The 17,167-nt window shown below is 39.6% G+C and overlaps 1 protein-coding gene across 1 annotated transcript in view; it reads left to right on the top strand.

Moving 5' to 3' along the window:
* Positions 1-17,167, top strand: part of MTA3 (metastasis associated 1 family member 3) — a 140,200-nt gene that overhangs the window by 109,341 nt on the left and 13,692 nt on the right. Inside the window, exon 18 of the mRNA XM_080408572.1 lies at positions 5,658-5,812. Coding sequence (XP_080264698.1) covers positions 5,658-5,812 — 155 coding nt within the window. The remainder of the gene's footprint in view (positions 1-5,657; positions 5,813-17,167) is intronic.

Below are 17,167 nucleotides of genomic sequence, written 5' to 3'. Positions count from 1 at the left end.
GAAACAATATGAGATTATCTGTTCGATACAGACATAGTAAAGTAATGGTGTTAAGATCCATTTTTGAATCACTACTGCAATAAATAATTACCCTGAAATAAAGTCCCCTTTTTCTGACTGATTATGGTTAATATTGTAACAGATAAAAAGTTAAAGCATGATCTTCAGTCAATGAGATGTGAGAGGAATAACAGCAAATCTGTATACTGCCTCGGATGCTTTGATGTAAAAAGGCTTCTGTCTTACCAAGCTGAAGTATTTGAACTCCTTTTAAGTTGTATTTATAGGTGGTGAAATAACATAAGTAAGGCATTAAATCTGATCTTGTCTCTGAAGATTCAGATTTATGTTAAAATTGAAGCCAATGAGCAAGGAATAGACGTACTTTGCTAAGGAAAAAGAAATGCAGTTTCTCTAAAGAGCATTACAAGAAATCTTCTGTATTGAAATACAGTGATGCCTCCCTAGTTTTCATTTCAGATTCTTTTTGTAAAAATAAAAGGCCAGAAAAAAATTTAAGGGTCTGCATAAGGGGAGGGAGAAGGAGGGGGCCTTCTGTGTTTTAACTAGAAAATTAATTCCCTTTTATTCTGTGGATAGATGCCTAAGTTAGTGTTTCATTACTAATTTACTGATTTATATAAATAAATACATCAAAGTGCTGCTATTAGAGACATGGTTTATTCAGAAGTTACATAGCTTTTTTGTAACTTCCATGAAATACAGAGGCTACGAACACTGTAGTATTTTAGCCCAGATGCTTTGGGAAAGTATTGGGAGTGAGGAGCTGGGTGTTCTTTTGGTTTTCCCTTGCACAGAAAAATTACTGACTTGGATTTTCAGCATTACATCTATTCTAGGTGTTTTGTGAAAGGCTTGATAGCCAATCAGGAGATTCTAAAGTAATATTTGTGTTGACTATTTGGTTGATTCCTTGATTGTGATCTGTAGTTTGAAAATCTTTTTTTTAATAGCCTTCATGTTTCTTAAATTAAATTCCATACCTAAAATGAATGCATGCCTGCATGCTAGAATTAACGTTTGCGACTCCAAGCTGTGTGAAGACTGTGTTTTTTAATTTTTGCATTCATTTGAAATCTCTATGGGTAAGTAAACTAAACCAGCCCCAAACCTTGATGCATATTAGAAGTATAACGCTAATGCCTTTGCAAAGAAAACCACTTCAGGCATGGCAAAACAGGGTCGATACCCAATTTAAGCTTGACATAATTCTACACTTGTTTTACACTGTATCCTGAATGGTTAGATCAATAGAAAATATATTGAGCCAGTTAATATGGATTATTACAGTCATCTCAGCATGTCTGATTTCATCTAGTAATTTTCTTTCTCTCAGTGTAGTGAGCTTCTTTTGCTGTGCTTGATTTGACTTGATTTTTTGTTTAAAGATGTGACAAAAAAATTTAAAATGCTAATTTAAGCCAATTTTTTGTTCTTTGAAAGGATGGGGCAAAACGTTAGCAATCATAAATTCAAGTTCATTTAGAAATTTATGACAATCCAATTAAATGTTCTTTCAGCCACAGCATAAACATTCACCATTACTTTTGACATTATAGTGCCTGTTGATGTTATGTATTTATTTTAAAGCTGGATGTCTTCAGAATCTTCAGTGGCTTTTAATGAAGAAATGGTTGGCCGCTTATATGCTAGTAAATGTTGAGAAACTTATAGACAGAAACCTCGACTGTGATTTGGGATCTGAGTCTGGTTTTTGAATTGGTACAAGTTGGCTTTCTGACGTGCATCTTAATACCCTTGTGCTTGAAGTTCCTCTGGAGGTAGTGAGGATAGGAGATTTACCCTCCATAATAAAAATGCTGTATTAAGTTGCCCCTTTAATACAAGGTGTGCGTGGAGTATCTTTGTAGGTGTCTTTGAAATAGTATCCAAACTTTGCTGGGCCGGTGGCTGCCACTACAGCACCTGTCATGTGTAGAGTGATGCTACACAGGTAACTCCAGGCACAGCAAAGCCTTTTGCTAGTGCACCTTGTGTTGAGAGGCCTGGATTTACAGTTAAGCAACTCATTGCATTAGTAACTTTGTGCTGCTGCTTCCAGAAAATTTGACAGAGGGAAACACAGTTCTTATGCTGCTTCTTTCTTCGTGAAAGGGACAATTGCATTCACTGAACATCGGAGGTGTCTCCGTGGCCCACTGGGAAAGGAATGTTTGTGTATGCAGCTGGGCAATCCGTGCCCCTGCCAGGGGAGTTTGATGAGCAGCACTTGCAAGCAGCTCTCAAAAATGAAGCTGTGCACCAGTCTGTGAGAGAAGTACCCAAGAACGGTTCCCCCAGAGAAATGTTGTAGCAGGGGACAGGTGGAGCTGAGAAGACATTATAACAAATGGTTCTCGCATAAACTCCTCCTTGTTGAAGACCTTGAAAAGATTGCTTTTGGTCCCAGGGCTCGCTGAGGATGTGTCTGTCTGCAGCATGGAGACCTTCTGTTCAGCAAGTGAAACTCTTCCCAGAGATAACTCTATGCTGACTTTTTGTATTTTGTGTTCTTTATTGGATGTAACGTTGCCTGAGCCAGAGCTCCCTTAGCCTTGCGAGGTTTTTTAAGTGCATTCAAAGATAGGTTTTCTCGTTACATCTTTTGGGCATGGAAAGATCTTGTCCTGGATGTACAAGAGATCTCAGTGATCGTACCCGGACTGAGATGAGGGAAAACTTGGCGGAAAGGAGTCACTGGACACAGAGGAGGGTTTGTCCAGCATGCAGTTAGCAAACTCTGGGTAAAGTCCTGCTACTCAGGTGCTGCTCTGTGATCTGGCCCTGGTATGCGGACTCGTAATACCGGTGGTTTTGTTGCAAAATCACAACACAGCTTATTGGTGATGTACATGTCAAAATCAAAATGCCAGCTGCTAACGGCATGTGGTAATGTTAGGGTGAAATCATTGGAGCTTTCTGCATGCAGCGTTCTTGAATGAATAGAGTTTCTGTGGTAGTACAGGTGGTATTCCTGAGGCTTTCATAACCTTTCTAGTGTAAATGCTAGAGGGGGAAAAATTAAAGTAATCATAATAAAAAAAAAAAAAAAAGGCATTTCAGAAGTACCGTGTGTGAAGGCTCATTTTGCTCTTGGTGTTGATGTTAGTATGACAGTGGCACTGAATGCTCATTTTTATACACAGCAGTAAATACTTTTGTGAGAGGAGCTAATGAACTGATTTTCTACTCAAGAACTTTTTGGTTAACTAAAAATTAAAGATAGTGTGCTAGCGCAGACTGGAGAACAATGATCTTATTTTCTCTTGCCCTTAAGTGAAATGTAATTAATTTCTTGAAATATTTTGAAAGGACCAGGGGACAAGGGAAATAAAAAATTCCAGCCATGTAACAGAAAAGAGATTATATTGTAACCGTTGCACCATTTTCTCTAATATTATCTCTTGCCTGGAATAAGACTTAGGGTCTAATAAAAGTAGACAAAACAGAAGTTCAGAACTAGTAATGACATCTGTCTCTGCTGGGTGAAAGAGTATTATGAAAAAACACATACTTTTTCCATCAGGCTTAACTGTTCTTCAGAGTTTATGCCCTAGGAAATACATTTTTTTTGTACCTTGTACGTGTCCTGAACATTTTTTGCCTGTGTGTGTTGCCTTGAGTAAAGGAAATATTCAATGGTGTATTAGAAAGGAGCCTGGAAAACATATAAAAGATTATATTTGATAACTTAAACCCATTTCTGACTGGGGAAGCACAGCAAAATATTGCCATTTGGGCCCTTGAATGTTCCTTTATAATGCATGCCACTGGCAATTGCCAGATAAAAATAATTAATGTAAGATCTCAAGTATGGCAGTGTTTTCCGTGCATGAATTCTTACTCGCTTTTTGAGCACTATCCACTTAGTACACTAAGAGATCATCAGTGAAATACCTTTACGAATTTCTGATTTAATCCAAACTATGTATTTTATCCTGAATTTATTCTAAATAATGGCTGAATTACTTCTAGTAGCATGTCCTTTAGTTCTTCCTCTCCACCAAAGCCCATATAAAAAAATATGTCGAAACTAAACTGCAGTATAGAGATGGAATGAAAAAACAGAAAAAAATAGGCAAATATTTAGAGGGACTACAAAGATAGATTTACAGCCCCATGTGCAGCAACAGCTAAATTCACCATAAATCCTATTAGTCTTGAAGAAAGAGTTATATGTGACTCACTCAAAATTGATGTCTTGTTGCTTTTTGTTGTTGTTTGGGTTTGTAACATCAGATCTTGAGGAACCGTACAGGAGATTATTCAGTTATTTGCACTAAAATAATGAACACTGGAATATTTTGCCAAATGCATAAAGTTTGTGCTTCTGGAGGTAGCAAATGGTGTGGATTGGGGCATGTTGAAAGTTTTGGCATAATGTGAATATAATGAATTGAATACGAGTGTAAGAATTGTGCAGAAGAAATGACAACCTTGTTTATTATTTTTGGCTGTTATGTTTTAATGGCGTGATTTAAGAGATTAGTTTTGTATTCTGTTCTGCTAGTCTCTGTGGATGCTACCAGCCCCTTCCTTACTCAGTGACTGTGGAACTGGTCCCCTGATTAGAGGGTACTCCCACGAGTGTGCAGCTTTGTGCACGTTTTAGGAGTATTACAAAAATGCCAGCAGTAATGTGGAATACTGGTATTATTTCGCCAAGAAAACAGTAGTACTTCTTCCTAAGAAAACATGGTGTTGAATCCATGTGAGAGAAAGTAAGCAAACTTTCATCTTTGTATAATGTCTTCTATGATACCTGTTTAATCAAATAATGTTGTTTGTTAGTCCTGCTGATAATCAATTTTGTGGGAAACAAGGCTTGAATTTCAAAGACTGATATGTTTGTCATGGGATATTCTTGCAAAATGTTACCTATAGACAATACGGAAAACATTATTTTCACTCTCTCCTTTTCATGTATCAAAAGACAGCTTCTCTGGTTAGATTTGTGTACTTGCTCTTGTTGCACAAGGTTTAGTGGAAAATTATTGTATCATTTTATGTTTAATGTCATCTGTATTAAAATGAATGCAGACATATTGCAGTCAGCTCTAGTATATAATGACTGGTGAGTAAACCTAAGAACCATGACACCAGCAAGGTGATACAAACCTTTGTTATCCTGCTTCCATTTAGGTTAGCAGCAGGACCAAACCACTTGTCTTACTTGGTGGCATTTATTTTAAAAGAAAGACAGGCAGAGTAAGGGCCTATAAAGTGAGAAGTATGGATTTTTTTAAACTTAGATTAATGCCATACTTGAATGAAAAAAAGTCTTATATCGGATTGGTTGGAATGCTGGCTTTTTGCTCAGACAATGGGAATTCTCTGCTAAAATCAACTAGTTTCTGTTGTGGAACTGCTTTGTTCATGGCGTTGACTCATGCCTCAGTTTCTCTTTGTATAAAATGGCATTAGCGATAATTAATTTAGCTTCTAAAGAGCTCTAAGACCTGTGGATAAAACATGTCAGTGCACACAGGGTGTTACCTGACTGCAGGTACTGGCTGAGGAAGACTAGCTGGTTTTTGAGAAGGGTGCTGTGCGTAGGCTGCCCTTTACAGCAGAATTAGTTAACAGGATTATGATTCTTCTCAGGCAAACATCTTTCCCTTTTATTATGATTTCAGCATGCTGCTCCCCATGTTCATATGACTAATGGTAAGGCCTTGCAAGCCAGTGCAAGTGCCATTAAGACAAGCACCATTCCAGTGATCAAGAGACAGAGGCAAAATTGGCTTGATGCTTCAGATGATGGTTTCTTTATAGCTACAGAAGAGACCAGGTAAGAGAAATGAAATCTAAGCAGGGAACGAGGCTTCACTGCATACATGTTAATGATCTACTATTTGATTAACAGTCTTTGACCTTATTGCTTGAGGTTGTGTTACAGTGAAGAGCAACGTTACATGAAAACATACACCCAGCTTTGCACTCTGGCATACTGATATTATCAGTATTTCACTAGTAGAAGTTACTCAGTCAGGGCTACTTCTTTACAGAAAAGATTCGAACTTTTCGATGTTGCTAATTGTAGTTCATATACGATGAAATTTAAGGCACCTCTGATCATTCAGCAAAATGTAGATGCATCCACAATGTAGGTTATACTCTAAAATTTTCAGAACTTGAGAAATACATAGCAAAGCATAAATACATAGCAGATAGAATCTTTTCCAGGCTAGAAATTGATTTCCTTTAAAAGCAGCTGAGATTATCATCTTCTCCAGTCTTTCATTTACAGAGTAATTGATAAAATTTAACAAGCTTTTGCTTTTCCCAGTAGAGCTTGATGTCACGGAAGAGTCACTAGTTTTCTGGGGGCTTCTTTTCTTCCCCTGTTAAGGTCTGGCCATTCCCTGATTTAATTCAGGCTAAGACAAGAAATTACAGTCTAATTTTGTAAGCTGTGGTTGCTGAGCCTGTTATTTAGAAACCTTTAAAATCTTGCTTAAGCAAGGGAATTGTTACGGCAAGTAACATCAGACTGCTCCTCACTTCTGTGATTATTTCACAAGCCTAGAAAAACTGGTAGTTGAACAAAAATGTAAATAATAAAATGAAGGAAGAAAAAGAGCATATGTAAATACAGAGCTAACCAAGGAAAATGTGCATATTTAGTCCCATTTGTGGTAGATTCAGCTAGGGAAGTCAGTGACAATTCAAGATCAATTAGCTATGACACTTCAGTTTTCTTGTGTATGAGGAATGCAACAATTCCGAGAGAGTGGTAGGAGGATGATGGGCTCTTGGGCTTCTAATATCTAGCCCAAATCAATAGCATTCACTATTCTGAGAGTTGCTTGATGCAAAGAGCTTAGTACTATCAGACTAATCCCTAGTGATTATACCCTCAAAGTGAGACTGGTAACCTTTTGAATTTTCATTTTTTTTTTTCCAGTTATTATAGAGAAGTGCCGGTCAAAGGATGAGTCCTGCACTGACAGTGTTTGTCTCTCCCTGCTGATCTCAGAGGTAGCCCAGGCAACTGACCTGGACTAGATGTTTAAATTCTAGGTGATTGAAGTATGGTGAGATAAGTCCTGCCTTTGCTATCACTCATCTGTGATAGCCCAGCCTATTCCCATCCTAGGAAATCCCCCTCCCCACTCCCCTGGCTGCGGGCACCGTACCTGGGCCAGGCAGCAAAGCAGAACTTGCACCGTCTCCCCCTGGCACCCACGGTGGTGGGTAGACAAGGGGCTTCATCCTCAGGACATCTGCTGCACTATTCCAAATTGTGAAACGTGCAGAGAGTAACGTTTCAAATCTCCTGGTGTGGGGAACATAGGGCAGTTGGGCCTCATTGGTACTCCCTAAACCAGAGGTGCCTGGACATGCGGTGCTGCATCGCTGTGGCCATGCTGAAGCAGCACAGCAGGGAGTGCTCAGGGCTGGCGTGGGGTGCGTCCCCGGTGCAGCCGTGCCCTGCCTGACGAGGGCTAACCCCAAAAGTTCGATGCCAGTACTTACCGCATGCACCTTCCTTCTGTGATAGCAGCACACAAGGAGTATTAGTGCCTCACTAATGCTAATCTTCAAAAGGCTAAGTGGTGGGAGACAGCAACGTTTTATCTTTTGAAACTCTGTTTCACATGAGATCTGTTCCTTCTCTCTCACAGGGCTTTTCCTTTTTTTTTTTTTTTTTTTTTTAATTATTTTTTCCCCTGTCCCCATCCCCACTGATTCCTTCCCTACCTCAGGCGTGCTTTCTCTTTTCTTGTTCCTTTGATCCTTTGATTCCCTCCACCTGTACTCCATGGTTATTTAGAAGAGACGGTGGAGATGGTGTATCTTGTTCTCTCTGGGCTCTCACGCCTCCAGCCTTTACAGCTCGAAGTGGAAAGCACTGCCTGGTTCTGCTGCTAGGAATGCACTGATGCCCAAGATGACAATTAAAGCTCTGCTCTTTGGAGGAAGAGGGAATAGACACTAGTCCCTGACAGGCAGCCTGTCTGGTGACAGGAGTTCATGTAGCTGAGCATGGCCGTGACAGACTTGAATGCCACATAATTGCAATGGGAAGCAATATCTAGGGAGGAGATGTTTGTGAAAAAGCCAGTACTGCCATAAAATGGAAAAAAAAAATAAAAATCAGTTGCCAGTTTGCAGCCATTAGGTGTTTAAATATTTTCTGAATGCTCAGGTCAGAAATAATCTCCCCATTTGAGTCAAGGTTACAACTCATTCTTTAGGGCACTTGTTTCAAGTTGCATCAGGATCCAGTCTGCTTTATCATGTGCATTTGTTCATTAAAAATACACATTCTAATTACAGCAAAAGGAAAAACATCTTTCAGTACAATTACAGCCTGTAAAAGGGAAAATATTGGTCAGTATAATGTTTTGTTTGCAGCAGTCCATAACAATTTTTATTTTTCCATCCTAAAACATTTTTTTGTGTGTGTAGTGAATTAATGTTTAAGATACATATTTCTATAGAACATTAAGGGAGTCTAGAGGGTAAATTTTCTCAGATATTTAGCTAAAAAAATAATATCTACCAACTATTGTCATATAATCTGAGAAAAAAGTGTAACATTGCTGCTAAACAAAACGAGGTGCCAGTCTTTTTCATGCTAACCAAGTCAAAGGTGCACTTGAGCATTGCAAATTTTATTATCCATCAATAGATGAGATGAATATATGTATTTACACTTATAGCTCCATTTAAGAAGGTAGTTTAAAAGAAGTTATCATCCTTCCGCCTCTGAATTTAAGCAGCAATCATATTTCTGAAAAGTTAACTGTTGTGTATCTCATTGCTCACAGATTTGAAATACTTGTAGCAATGGATGAGTAGGGAGCTATATATTCAGAGCAGTGAAAAGAACTGTGGGAATTATACATCATCTAAGCTTTCCAAGGGAACCCTTGGAGTTACCCTAGAATTTTAGGGCAATGCCCTTCACTCTTCATTCAGGCCACAGTTCAACAGTGCCTGCAGGTATGCTTAAAATTTAGTGTGAGCATATGTGTCATTGAAACAGAAAGACTGGTGTTTACATCTGAAGTTCAATATATTTTAGCCCTCCAGAGGAGAACAGGAATTACTGTATATCTGTTGTAATGTGCATCCTCATTTCAGCTTTTTTTTTTTTTTTTAAGTTGTAGCTTTTGGATGCAGTTTCCTCCCCTATTCCGTGTCAGTATCTATGCCGCTGGGGAAAAATGCCAGCATAATTCCCTTCGTATGCCCCTCTCTCCAAGCCCAAAGGCCTCTGCAAAGCTGGACTGCACATTAGCACTGTGCTGAGCCCCAGGTCTTACAGCCCCTGGACAGTTTGAGGAAGGGAAAGAGTGAGTTTGCGTCTGCCTTACGTATTAGTGCCATGAAAGAACTACTATATATATATTCTATTATAGGCCCCGTTAGAGGTTAATGCAGAAAATTACTATATTGTGTGAAATGAATTCTTTATACTGAATTTCCATTCTGGGAGATAAATAATAATTGAAAAAATGGGTTGATCTATATCTATACATGTAGATCCCCTTCCTGAATATATCAGCATGCTCAGTGCATTTTGCCAATACAGAGGTCCCCAGTTTTGCTATCTCATCTGTGGAGAGCTGCATTCTCTGTTCAAAAACCTTCGTGATGCCTGTGTGAGTCCAGCTCACTCGGGGTTTCCATGCCTCTGTTCAGTCACAGGCTTACAGCAGGGATAGGCAGAAAACCAGGTGACAGTTCAAGAACACTTACCTTGACATTACATCCTAGTTTTGGGTTGACCTTTGCTGGATTTAACTTGTTTGTATGTTTCTTTATTCTTACCCTTTTTGAATGAAAAAGGAATTTTCATTCCCTACTGCGAAAGAACTTGCTCAAGATACTATTCTAAAGTGCAATCTGTTTACACAATTCATTGAAAAATCACTCTTTAAAGAGACTTACATTTATCACTGCTCACCAAGGGATGCTCCTTATTTCTTTTTAATATACTTAGATATTAGCTGCTAGGATTCTCCTAGCACTAAGCGCATGCTTTCAGATCCACCAAAAGTCTCGTAACTATAAAAGAATTTTATTCAGGACAGTGTACTAAATCACCTTTGCTACAAGGAAGCCTTTTAGGTTTTATTTCCCTTCTGTTGACTAGCTGTGATGAGGATTCTATTATAGGCCCTGTTAGAGGTTAATGCAGAGAATTACTATATTGTGTGAAATGAATTCTTTATACTGAATTTCCATTCTGGGAGTTAAATAATAATTGAAAAAATGGGACAGTTCATTTTAGTAAATTTGTAATATCACCTTAATATCTGTTGAGTTATACAAGACATAATCATGATCTGTGAATGAAATTAGTAATACAGCCATTGGATGTCAAGGGAAATGAATCTGTTGATTAAAACTTTTCTTACCTGTTCTAGGTATGCAGTGTGCATACAGTTCCTATACACATGCTCTGTCGGTAACAGAACGCACGTGCATGCTAATCATCATACTTGTATAGGGACAGCTAGAACACTGTGTGGAAAATGAAAAATTTTTTTCAGCATTTGCATTATAAGAAATGTGTGGAAATGTTTGGCTGAATGGGTTATAGCAGCAGATTCCATATGCTTTCCCTTCATGGGCCAAAAAGCATATTTGCATATAGAACTGCAGTTGAATGACTCGATGCTTGTTTCCTTTCAGTGCTGAAGCAGTTAGAAACCTTCTCACGGTAAGTGCAACTCCATTGGGAATGAGTTAACTGCAACTGCTAAAATTAGAACGTAATCTGTAGCTGTTAGCAGCAGACATTGCTTCCTTTTTGCTGATAAAATGATTTGAGAGGCATCCCTGTGGCAGCATTATGTAGGCAATTTTCATATTCTTCACTTCATGTTCTGTCTCCAAAAGGAAAAGCTTCCCTTGATTTGTTGAGGTGCTATGTAAGGATATCACAGTCGCTGTGATAATTACCTGATACCACTCATTTTTGTTTATGCATGTCTCATAGCACACACACAAAGCTTTAAAAGCAAAAGTTGCATGTTGAGAAAGAAGAGAACATGAGGCTGACAACCACCTTCAGCAAAATGTTGAGTCTTGTCTTGCCACCAGTGGTCTGGTTCCCTTGCAGAGGTGGGGGAGTCACGCTAGCACTCACAGCCCTTCGTGCGCCTGCACACGCTGCCAGCACTCTGCCTTGCAGCTTTGTCACTGCAAACCCTCACCTGTACCTCTGAAAGCAAACTGAAAACCTGCGTGAACCAAATCCAGTATTAAGACTTAGGAATGACCTGCCCTTGACCCTCTCCCTCCCACGTGTGTTTTAATCAATGCTTAGACAAGGTCAGGCACCGTGTTTGAGTTACGACATGTAACATGTTGCTGGGAGAAAAGGGAAAAGCAGAGGGGTGGGTCTTCAGCACCTGGGGTCTGATACACGGTGCATAGCTGCAGGCCTACATCAAAGTTCTAGTGCTAACTGCTCCTTCGTCCTCTTCACGTGTGCAATTTGTATCACAGGATTCTTCATAGGTATGTTTATTCTTTCTTTTTTCAGTTGTCCCCAACTGTGCACCAAAAAAAAGTGGGTTTAATATACGCTCAGGGATGACCTCTGCTTTTCATGCAGATGAGGCAGTTTGATTTGAATGGGGATCCTGGTTTTGAACATCACCATGCTTGGATCCAGGGCACAGTGCACTTTCATTTCTTACCTGCATGGCACTGTGGCTGTTAGACCTCAGCCCCGTAACTGACTGCATGAAGATGTCTGGCTGCACCCTTGGAAGCATCAGCTGCAGGCTCAGAATGATGCACCAGCTACTACCCTCTAATCAAAAAATCAGCCTCTACAGATGTAATTTTCTGGTTCCTTTACTTCTGCTGTATTATATAGTTGTCATACATCTTGAAAAGCAGGAATTACAGGATATATCCCTTAGAATTATGTCTAATCCTGGCTGATAGGATTGAAAACATCTTACTGATTGGTTACAACCGAGCACAGGTGAGCTGACAACCATACCCAGTCACTGTGAAAATACCACCTATGGGGAATTTGGGGAGGAACTGTCCTTGCTACAATTTAGGAGCTGTCCTACTTGGCTAGCTACTGTTCAAAGTCATTATACACTGATGAGAGTGAATAACAGTTTCTGTGAGCTGTTATTTTGACCTTATTTAGTGTGGACTATTCATGAATGCTACACACTGTTCACACCTTATAAATCACACTTCTGTGAGCTGTAGCTGAGGTGCTGTGATACAGAATCACAGCCAGCGGTATAGAAACTAGATCATGATCTCTTGCCATTTGTTTCCCGTTGAGCAGCTTGCATGAGTCTACAGATACGTTCTTTCAGTCCACATGATTTTTTTCCTCTGGCTCCTTTTACACTACTACTAAGTCAAAGTAACACTACCGTGATAATGCAAAAGTTTGTTTTTAAAAGCAGGATCATTCCATGAAGTTAAATCAACTCCTTTGAAGAATGTGAATTATTCTATTTTTTTTTAACTTATAAAAGGAATAATAGATATATACGTGGAAAACATGTACGTAACAAAACTCAATATTCAGTGTAAGTTGTGCCATTAGTTAGAGCTGGTGGGTTTGAAGAGCATACACTATATAAAGAGTTTTGTTTTGTCAGTCTTCAGAACAAATTAAATACATTCTGGTTTGGAGCTATGTATTCATCTTCTTACAGTTTAAGATGAAGTTTTAGTGACATTGTAGAAATCTACTTGCCCTGTTTAAAGCTACATGGTAAGGGAAAGATGTTGCAGTGGTTGGAGTGCTTACAAAAATGTGATTTGGTTCCCTGCTCCCTCACTGACTTCCCGTGAGACCTCAAGCAGGTCTTTTAAGTCCCTGTCTCCAAGCATTTAGATGTCTGACTCCTCATATCAAAATTAACAAGGTGCTTAAATGCTTTGAAAGATTTGGAGGCAGTTGTCCATGTGCCCTCTGTTCTTTGCCTGGAGAAATAGATGAAGGTACTTTATTTGTTCACCGGGGTGTTGTACCCAGAGCAGGTCAGAAGCCTTACAGGGGATCTTTCAGAGAAAACTTCCCACCTTTTTTGCTAATAAAACCTCACAGAAGTGGCACCCACAGGAGTCCAGAAGCTGTTGACTGAAACCAGATGATTTGTTAGTTTCAGAGGTGTCTCCACTGATTAGCAGGTGAAAATTAATTAGCGTACAGCTTCAGTGATGACTGCAGGGAGACTGAGGCTAAGAACAGATGGCTGTAAATGACCTAGTTACTGCTGCCTGAAAAGTCACACCGTTGGATCTTGTAAAATGATCCTGTCTGATCCTACCCTGCTGTGAGCAGCAATTCAGATGTGCTGCCTCTCTATGGTGGCTTAGATACCAAAGTATGTTTTGCAATTCCATCTTGGGTAGGAGCTTGAATGGGGTTAATTGAGATGACTCAGCTAAAGAGCAGCGGCACATTTAAAAGGTGTTACTCATCCGCTTTCAGTCTTCTCCACTCCCTTTGATGGAAGTCATTTCACATTTAGACAGTAGCTGCAGAAGTAGCCAGAGCGCTGTATCTTGGGAAAGGGAAAGACAATTTCTGAAATGAGGCTTTTTGCAAAATTTTACTGTCTTGGGAAACTTGGGGGGGAACTTAAATGAAACACAGGGATGATAATAAGTGATTAAGGATTATCTTAGACACAGATGTTGGCGGAACTTTTCCAAAAACCTCATTCACTTTGTTAGACCTAGAGACAATTCAGCAAAGCCCTTAGATGCATGGCTGCCTCCCACTGAGTGCAGTCCGTCAGACAGTACCTCTTGTAGTCAGTAACTTTATGCGTCATGCAGTTCTTTTAACCTGTTTTCTTATGGTTCTTGGCAAACTTTGAATTTTTTGCAGTGTGGTTGGCCATTTCAGAAGGCTCTCCTTCAGAAGCCGTCTGTTGTGTTTGTGCAGAGGATTTGATGTAGCTGAACTCAATCCTCTTTATAGGATGTTTTAACTGAAGGTCTTAGGGCTTAGCTTTTTGTTAGCTCGCTGCTCAGCTTTTTCCTAAATCCACATCCTCAGTGGGAATGTGTCATCTTGTAATGTTTTGTTGTGTTCTATTGTGGGAGGTAAAACCAATTTGGTTTTGAACAATACCTTCTTCTATAAAGAAGCATCATTGTATGGGAAGCCAATTTCTCTTTTGAAGCCTTGGGAAACGTACAAAATAACAATAACAATGCTAACTTACCAGACCAACATAGTCTTCTGCATATTTAAGCATCAAATAAAGGATAAATATACAATTGTTACCTATAGCAAAGCTAGAGTAACACTAGTTCAGAGCTACAATTAGTTTACTCTCACCATTCCTATGCCTAAACCACAGTGTTTTATCACATTCGCTGTGGTAAACACACTGTTGCTACAGATAAATCACAAAGAAGATGATAAAACTGTACTGTGGTGAATATGTTAAAAAATATGTCAGTGATCCTCACACTCTTAAAATGTGCACAGAACTGCCCGCTAGCTTTCATTTATAAGTATTGGGTTCTTCATTTCAAATTATAGATAGAGGACTTAATACTGAGCTAGTCTGTATTACAGTTGTATGTATTTAATCATTTATTCTTACTATTTTCCTCTGATAGTTTAAGGGCTTTTAACTCATCAAGATCTTTCAAATGCATGCCCCTTTGGCATTAATGTAAGTAAGGCTGTGGAAAAACAGATGTTAATTGGTCTCTTTTTGAGGAAAAGCTTGCATAAGTAACTGCATAGGCATTTTAAATGTAAAGTACTGAAGAGAACATAATGACTGTAACTGTGAAAGCCAATCACAGAGATAACCATCAGTTCTTGTCAAACATCTAAGGAAACCTGGCTGGCTGTCTCCCTTATGTGTGCTATGGATAGAGGCTAAAACATTTACCTGACAAAATATAACAGAAGTGTTGTTCTAGTGGAAAAAGTGTGGATCTGCACTATAAATTCCTCTGTTGCTTGATGTGAGACACCAGACAAGTAAGTTAACCTCTGAGTAGCTCCACCTTGTCATCTGTAAACTTGAAAAATGTTGATGTATACCTCCTGTTACAGATGCTTTGCAGTTTTTAATTAAAGCAGTCCAGCAAGCAGTGTGAGATACTGGTGTGAAAAGTGCTCGCCATAAGACCGGAGAGCAAGTATGGGTGGCAGAAAATGAACTCAAGTAGGCCTTTGGTTACATGAATATTAAAAAGAAAGAATTAAAAATCTGGTCTTTGAAATGAAGCTGACCTGAGAGATTAGCATCAAATCATTGTGACAAAGCTTTCCTCTGGTGGTGCCACAGTACAGATTTCTAATCCGTATTCTGCATTGGAGCTGCATGTGTAGAGTCAGGGCTGGTTATGCCAGAGACTGATGGTGTGGAGCAGAACCCCAGGGGACAGTTTCGTGAGGGAACTTTTGCTCTCCAACTGTTTCTGGTAAGACCGATTAGTTTTGATTTTCAGCCCTTGCTCAATAGCAAGTCTCCAGAATGCCAAGAAGCTCCTCCAAATATACTCTGTTGATACATACATTATTCCAGGAAAAGTATATGCATAATTGATAAAGAGGAAAAATACTGTCAATTTTTTTGAGCCTCAGGTAGTATTACAAGCTCCAATCCTGTAAACACACAGTGTCTAGGTCAAAAACCTCAGATGAAACCTACCCTGAAGTGATCAAACAAGGTAGGGAAAGAAAGAAAGAAAGAAAGAAAGAAAGAAAGATACTAATAAGAACCCATACAAAGTTTTCATGTTGAAACAGTTCTCCTAATAAATAAAACACAAAGTCATTAAGATGGGGTGTTTAAAGCATGTCAGAGGTAGGAACAGCAAAAGAAGTAAACAATCTTTTTTTACCTCCTATGAAGTATGCAATAGAAAGTTTTCTGTTATCTTGGACTGAAATAAGCATATTTAATTAAGATAATATTTTTGAAAATACTCAACACAGTATTTAATGTTGCTGGGGAAATGGCACTTAATGCTTGTAGCCCAAGGCCAGAAACAGAAGTTGTGTATTCTGAAAATTTTTGTCATCTTAATGTCTGGGATAACACTGGAGTTATGAATTCATGTACCAAATGTTTGTGGAGTTGGTGAAAGCAACATTGCATTCCACTCTTAGCCAGCTCTGATGCATCTTGTCTGTGATTTCTTGCCTGTCTCAGGAACAAATATGTGCTGCCACGTGGGTAATGTTTTCATCTAATAGCGAGTGATGTTTAATCAATATACAGAGTGCCATCCTTCTGCAGAATTACTCGATGGTAATGAAAATTCCTGTTGGCAGAGTGTAAAGTTTTGTAGTGTGGGAATTCACCCACACCCTGCGGACGTAGTTAGGAAGAATAAAGGAGCTGCTTTGAGACCTTCTGGCGTGTGTGCCTGTGAGCTGTAGAAGGCTTTCTGCCTCCTTGAATTCCCAGGGTGCCTACATATTGACACATCTGCAGTGATCTTGTGTGTGGCTGCACAGGGAGGTTAAGCAACTCTTTAACAGAGCAGGCTTCGTGCCTTACAGCCTCTGAAGTGGATGGTAACTAAGGAGAGGCTAATGATTTTTCGATAAGGTGCAGAGCAGCTGTCCCATAGCTCAGGTTGCAAGTCTGTTGAAGCCTGAGCCATTGCTTTGTTTTAAGGAATATGAATAATTTACTTTTTACCCAATTCCGTGGAGCTACCTTTGCTAGGATTTACCAGTTCTAATCTGCTCTACAAAGCTGGCCACTGTGGTGAAGCACCATGGATCCAAAGACAGGCATCATCCTGTCTTCAAGGGGAAAACTGAGGACGGTGGCTCTGTGCATGCACCTGCCAGTCACTGCGGTGTGGTGTGACAGGGGAGATACTGTCCCTGCTGCCTTAACAAAGCTCCACCCAAGCCACAGGGCAGCTCCTGGGCTGCTTATTCCGTGTTGAGCTCCTCGTTGTCCTCATTCCTACCAACTAATCGGGGGTGGGGGGGTGGTTTTAAACTGTGCCTATGGCAAATCAGTCTGTCAGGGCTTCTGTGCTGCTGGCTTCTCTGAGAAGCCAGCGCTGCACCAAAACTGATGTGTAATCGTTTTTGTCCTGGCCATCTGCAGTGGGTAACTTTAGTCTCCTTTGGTGGTAAGTATCAAGCTCACAAATGAACCGGGAGGGTAATTTCACTGCTGATTGTAAAGATTTATAT

This window comes from Falco punctatus, assembly GCF_963210335.1.
Source record: "Falco punctatus genome assembly, chromosome: 12".
NCBI classification, from domain to species: domain Eukaryota; kingdom Metazoa; phylum Chordata; class Aves; order Falconiformes; family Falconidae; genus Falco; species Falco punctatus.
This window is presented reverse-complemented; position numbering and strand designations above follow the sequence as displayed.